At 54.6% G+C, this 6,890-nt stretch overlaps 1 protein-coding gene across 2 annotated transcripts in view; it reads left to right on the plus strand.

The window, feature by feature from the left end:
- Positions 1-952: 952 nt before the first annotated feature.
- Positions 953-6,890, plus strand: part of LOC125449019 (uncharacterized) — a 13,367-nt gene continuing 7,429 nt past the window's right edge. The window contains exons 1-2 of one of the 2 annotated variants that reach the window (XM_048524582.2): positions 953-1,108; positions 5,851-5,979. In XM_048524582.2, coding sequence (XP_048380539.1) covers positions 5,910-5,979 — 70 coding nt within the window. In that variant the 5' untranslated portion in view covers positions 953-1,108; positions 5,851-5,909. Of the gene's footprint in view, positions 1,139-5,850; positions 5,980-6,890 lie in introns of both variants that reach the window. The other variant, XM_048524580.2, reaches the window with a different exon arrangement.

Here is a 6,890-nt window from a genome sequence, read left to right on the forward strand (position 1 = left end):
CATCCAGAAGGACAAGGACAGCAGATACATGGGAACAGAACCACCCCCAAGATCCTTTCCAAGTCACCCACCATCCTGACTTGGAAATATATCACCGCTCCTTGGGTCAGAATCCTGGAATTCCCTTCCTAATACATTGAGGGTCAGCCCACTGCAGGTGGGCTGCAGCGGTTCAAGGCGGCAGCTCACTCCCACCCTCTCAAGGGGCAACTAGGGACCGGCAAGAAATGCTGGGCCCAGCCAGCGACACCCACATCCCACGAAATGTATAGGGGGAAAAAAATTTGGACCAAAACCTTTTGCAATTTACTCACAAAGGTTCCCCTGCTTCCCTGCACTGCTCAAATCTTCTTCATTGAAATGTTGGCACCCCAAATACGTTTTGCCTTTCATAAATATTAGCAGTACTTCTTAAGCTAGTGCTCCATGACAGATCCAGCCATCTGCGTGCCCTTAGAATTCCTCTGTGTGGGTCCATTGCAAGAAAAGATATAATGCAAACACAAGGTAGACTTATTATTCACAGACCCTGTTCAGAGATATTATGGCACACCTCTGGGCTAGGTGGCACCTGAGCCCATAACCTCCAGGACCAGAGGTTGGGACATTACCACTCACCACTAGCACCCTGTAGACATGTTGTCCGGTCCGAGAACAGCACCGAAAGGACGGGCTGAACGGCCGCTTCCGGGAGCCGTCCCAGCCAATCACAGCGCGAAAGGACGATGGAGGGCGGGACCGGGCGCGTTCAACGTCACAGAGAGGCGGCGCCGATTGGTGCTGGCCCGCCGCGACGTTCCGCCAATCGAAGGACACAACCGCCGACAAACTTCAACGGGGCGGTTACCCTAGCAACGCTCCTCCCATTGGTCGGGTAGGCTCCGATAGTCGACCCGGCCGCGCCGCCAGCCAATCAAAGTGAGGGCGACCGCCGCCATCTTTATCGGGGGCAAACCGGAGGCTCCGACCGGACAACAGAAAGGCAAGGGGAGAGCAAACCCCGGATGATCATGGCGGCAGCAACGTCCTCGCAAGGCCCAGCGTTTTACCTGCGGCACGTCGACCCGACGGTTTGAAACCGTTCCTTCTCGGAAATCACTTCAGCGCCGTTAGTATACAATCCACCCGTCAGTTCTTGGTACAAAAGCCGATGGCATTTTTTAAAAATATATCGTTGTTGACGGGATGAATCGAACGGCGCCGCTTTCCTCTCGTCTCCCCTCCCCCCCCCTCGGCCATTGGTAGTGCCGCCGCCGTTAAACCGCCTTCCCATCCATCATTGAGCTGTCGACCAATGGCGACCAGTCCCCTGGCGGCACCAGTTTGCGATTGGTGAACCGCGGGTGTCCCCGCCCAGTCCCTCTCACGGCGCATGCGTACGACCGGGACGACCCGCCTCCGTCTTCGGCGCGGCCGGGGCACGTGTCGGGATGTGGGCGTGACCTCTCGGAGGAGCGGTGCGTGAGACAATAGGTGCTGGAGTAGGCCATTCGGCCCTTCGAGCCAGCTCCACCATTCATTATGATCATGGCTGATCATCCACCATCAGTGTCCTGTCCCTGCCTTGTCCCCATAACCCTTGATTCCACTATCTCTAAGAGCTCTATCCATCTCTTTCTTGAAACTATCCAGAGAGTTGGCCTCCGCTGCCTTCTGGGGCAGAGCATTCCATACATCCACCACTCTCTGGGTGAAGAGGTTTCTCCCCAACTCTGTTCTAAATGGCCTACCACTTATTGTTAAACTGTGTCCCCTGGTCCTGGACTCACCCATCAGCGGGAACATGCTTCCTGCCTCCAGAGCGTCCAATCCCGTAATAATCTTATACGCCTCAATCAGATCCCCACTGCGAGATTTATCAAAACACCCGTGTTCACAGTCACAGAACCACTGGAGACAAAGTCGTGGAGACAAGTTCTTTTATTGCGAGTCTGCAGAGTCGGGTGCCCCCGGAGAGACCCTGATACAGAGTTTGCAGTCTTCTTTTATACATCCCATTCGTTATGTATTCAGGCGCCAATGTTTGTATTCCCTCGGGCCTCCCTAAGTGGGCGTCCCCATCTGTAGTTCAGCTCTGGCTTTTACTATTCTCTACTACGCATGTGCCATAGCTGCCTGTGGCCACATACTCCTCACCTTTTCACCTACTTAGCCCCAAGTGTTTCCTGGATCTGGATTTAGCTGGTTCTTAATCACTCCTTACTGTTATCTTCTGCTCACTCAAGCTGATCCCCCAGACTGTGCACTGCCGCCTCACCACTTCTCCTTATTGCTATCACATCTGTGACTAAATTCCTGTCCAAGTGTTAACTGTTGTGCCTAAGTTTATGTACTAGTGTTAACTGTAGTTTAACCACTGTCCTGTAGCACTCCATTTCTCTCACCTCTCATCCTTCTAAACTCAAGTGTATACAAGCCCATTCGCTCCAATCTTCCAACATATGATAGTCCTGCCATTCTGGGAATTGACCTCGTGAACCTACGCTGCACTCCCTCAATAGCCAGAATGTCCTTCCTCAAATTTGGAGACCAAAACTGCACGCAATACTCCAGGTGCGGTCTCATCAGGGCCCTGTACAGCTGCAGAAGGACCGCTTTGCTCCTATCCTCAATTCCTCTTGTTATGAAGGCCAGCATGCTATTAGCTTTCTCCACTACCTGCTGTACCTGCATGCTTGCTTTCATTGACTGATGTACAAGAACGCCTAGATCTCGTTGAAAGTGTGGTTTGGAATCAATGGACCAGATTAGGAGTTGTCTGGACCGGATTAGGAGTTGTCTGGACTGGATTCTATTTTACTTTATTCATTAATGGGATCAGGGCATTGCTGGTTAGGCAGCATTTATAGCCCCATCCCTAATTGCCCAGGGGGCAGTTAAGAGTCAACTGCATTGGCTATGGGTCTGGAGTGACATGTAGGCCAGACCAGGTAAAGATCGCAGATTCCTTCCCTAAAGGGCATTAGTGAAGCAGATGGGCTTTTCCAACAATTAAAAATGGATTCACGATCATCATTAGACTCTTCATTCCAGATGGTTTTCCTGAATTCAAATTCCACCACTTGCCCCGCAGTGAGATTCGGACCCTGGTCCCCATGACGTTAGCTGGGTCTCGGGATTAACAGCTCAGTGATGATCCCACCAAGCCATCACCTCCCCGCTATTTGCCATTGGCTGGACTGGATTTGGGGTTGTACAGACCGGAGTGTGTTTCTAACCATGCCTCATGTATGCTCGCGCAAATCATGACGAGGAAAAGTGGGCCTGCAGAACACCTCCTGCCCCGACAAACAGCCCTCCACCATCATTTTCTGACCCCTTATTGTCAGGCCAATTTTGTATTCCATTGGCGAACTCATCCCGAGTCTAAATTTACTGAATGGTGTACCATGCGGAGTCTGGTGAAGAACTCCACTGAGCGCTGTTTAACGCTTTGCCCTCGTAGATCCTCTTTGTTACTTCTTGAGCAAACGCAGTCGAGCTGGTGAGATTCCATTTCCCGTGCACAAAACCATGTGGACCGCTCCTAATCGGTCCGCGCCTTTCCAAGCACGCGTCAATCCGATCTTTCGGAATCACCTCCAACAATTTGCCCGCCACCAATGTCAGATCGCCAGGTCTATAGTTTCTCCTGACGTCCCTACGTAAAGCAAGACCACCCTCCAGTCTTCTGGGACTGACTGGGGTAGAGAGGGATGGGTGGGATTTATTGGGGAGGGGGGAGGGAGGGGTTCGGACTGGATTGGATCGTTTTGGAGCTGAGCGGTTGGATGTGGAATGGGTGTGGCCAGCGGGGGTATGCCAGTCTGGATTGGGAGAGAAAGAGACCCAAAAGTTGTACACTTTGGAGTTTAGAGGAGTGAGTGTCGACCTTATCTTGGGGGAGGGGGGGGGGTGTTACCCCCTTGTGTGGGAGACTCTAGGACCAGAGGGAGCATCATCTCAGAGCAAGGGGGCCACCCACTGAAGATGGAGAATGGGGAGGGATTTCTTCTCTCTCCGAGGTGGGTGGGAGTGAATCTGTGGAATTTTTAACAAGCCCTGGCCACTCGGGCATTTCATTGTTGGCGGAGGATCTTGGAGGGGGGAACGGTGGTGTAGGGCGGATATTACATACAGCTGAGATTTTTACTCAGAAAGGGAGTCCCAAGGTGGGAGTTGAGGAGGATCAGATCCCAACCAGCTCAGCTCGTCCCTGCCTCCCTAACCTGTTCTTCCTCTCACCCATCCCCTCCTCCCACCTCAAGCTGCACCTCCATTTCCCACCTACTAACCTCATCCCACCTCCTTGACCTGTCCGTCTTCCCTGGACTGACCTATCCCCTCCCTACCTCCCCACCTATACTCTCCTCTCCACCTATCTTCTTTTCTCTCCATCTTCGGTCCGCCTCCCCCTCTCTCCCTATTTATTCCAGAACCCTCACCCCATCCCCCTCTCTGATGAAGGGTCGAGGCCCAAAATGTCAGCATTCCTGCTCTTAAGATGCTGCTTGTCCTGCTGTGTTCACCCAGCCCCACACTTTGTTATCTTGGATTCTCCAGCATCTGCAGTTCCCATTATCTCGGATCAGATCCCGTTGAATGGCGGGGCAGATGTGAAGGGCTGAATGGCCCACCTCTGTTGCCATTTTGTGTGTGTGTGTGTGTGTGTGTGTGTGTGTGTGTGTGTGTGTGTGTGTGTGTGTGTGTGTGTGTGTTTGTTGGGGTGGGCATCAGGTTCACCGACTCCAAATCCCCCCTTTAAGGCGCTCCTCACAGCGTACCCCCTCAGACCAGGCCTATCGCCCGCTCAATGGGAGCCGTGCCCGGCTCGGTGCCACGCAATTGCAGGTTGTCAGGCGAAATTGCAGAGCAGTTGAGATCGGCGACACTTGGGGTTAAAGGATCTCCCTGATGTCCGAGGGGTGGGGTGGGTGGATTACAGAGAGTGCAAGGGTTGGCCGGGGTGGGCTAATGCACGCGGGTTGATGGGGGAAGGGCAGTCAGTAATTTTCGGGTTGATTCACTGTTGCCTGATGCACTTAGATACACTGAAAAGTTTTGTTTTGCGCGCAGCGCAGGCAAATCATTACCAGACAATGTGCGTCAGGGTGATAGAACAGAGCGAGGAAGGTAATGTGATAGCACAAAGGACGGGATCGACCAGAAAATTTGAGATGTCCTTTCAGAAGCCCCGTAATAGTGGGGAACAAGCTGTTCTTCAATCTGATGGTGCATTTGTTTCAAACTGGGGCCAGGAGAGGTGGGGCACAGTGACCCAATAAGGACACGCTCCCTTTCAACACAGAGACCTGAAAGTGCGACTTCTCTCCAGGGGGAGTGAATGGAATTCCTGCCCGCTCACCCCCCCTGCCCCCCACCAGCAGAGAGCGCTGGAGGCTAGATCAACGCAAGTGTTGCAAGAGGAGGCAGGAAACCTCCCGGGTTTGGGTCGGGCGGGGGGGGGTGGGATTAAGTGAGGCATGGGACGAGGTCAGCCGTGATCTCGTGCGGTGGTAGGGGCGGGCTCCGGGGACCGTCAGGAGCCGACGGGTGGGGGGGGTCTGGGGGGGTGGCGCTGCTGTTGCTGGGTCTTGGCATGAGGGCAGACTGGCGTAATTGGCTTTCCCGTGGATTGGGCTCCATGTTTGTGGAGAGGCAACAAGAGCGAGTGCGCAGACAGTGTGGCGGACCAATTGCTGTTGGAGGCTCCTGAGATCAAGGGGACGCGGTTGGGAATTTTACGGATGCTCTCACGCTCACTCCCTCTGTCCTCCTCCTCCTCCTCTCTCTCTCTCTCTCTCTCTCTCTCTCCCCCTCTCTGTCTCTGGCTGGCAGCTGCCTGATGTGCCTCTGTTCTCTACTCCGCAGCTGCCCGAAAACACTTCCCCCCCCCCCACCAACCGTCAGCAACGATCACCAAGCGCGCGATGGCCGAGCAGCCGCTGGCCAAGATGGTGGAGATCGCTGTGCGGGCGTTCGCTTCGGAAGAAGGCGATGGTACGTGACGCTCCTCCCGCCACCCGGCAACGACAGTCCCACCGACTGCCCCGTGCCCAGACAATCCCAATACATGCCTATGGGCGCTGTCGCCCGCCTCTCATTTCTGTTTTGTCTCCGCTCAAAGGCACGTTCTTCTCGGAGAAAGGATCCACTGCGGTGTGCGGAGGCGGGGTGTTCGGCGCATCGAGTCCACACTGACTAGAGGCTAACCCACCCTAACCCACACATCCCAGGGCACTATGGGAGATTCCCATGGGCTAACCCACCCTAACACGCACATCACTGGGAACTATGGGTAATTCCCATGGGATAACCCCCCTAGCCCGCACATCCCTGTGCACTATGGGTGATTCCCATGAGCTAACCCACCCTAACCCGCACATCCCTGGGCACTATGGGTGATTCCCATGGGCTAACCCGCACATCGCTGGGCACTATGGGTGATTCCCATGGGCTAACCCACCCTAACCCGCACATCCCTGGGCACTATGGGTGATTCCCATGGGCTAACCCACCCCAACCCGCACATCGCTGGGCACTATGGGTGATTCCCATGGGCTAACCCACCCTAACCCCCACATCCCAGGGCACTATGGGTGATTCCCATGGGCTAACCCACCCCAACCCGCACATCGCTGGGCACTATGGGTGATTCCCATGGGCTAACCCACCCTAACCCCCACATCCCAGAGCACTATGGGTGATTCCCATGGGCTAACCCACCCTAACACGCACATGCCTGTGCACTATGGGTAATTCCCATGGGATAACCCCCCTAGCCCGCACAGCCCTGGGCACTATGGGTGATTCCCATGAGCTAACCCACCCTAACCCGCACATCCCTGGGCACTATGGGTGATTCCCATGGGTTAACCCACCCTAACCCGCACATCCCTGGGCACTGTGGG

Source organism: Stegostoma tigrinum, chromosome 43 (assembly GCF_030684315.1).
Source record: "Stegostoma tigrinum isolate sSteTig4 chromosome 43, sSteTig4.hap1, whole genome shotgun sequence".
NCBI classification, from domain to species: Eukaryota; Metazoa; Chordata; class Chondrichthyes; order Orectolobiformes; family Stegostomatidae; genus Stegostoma; species Stegostoma tigrinum.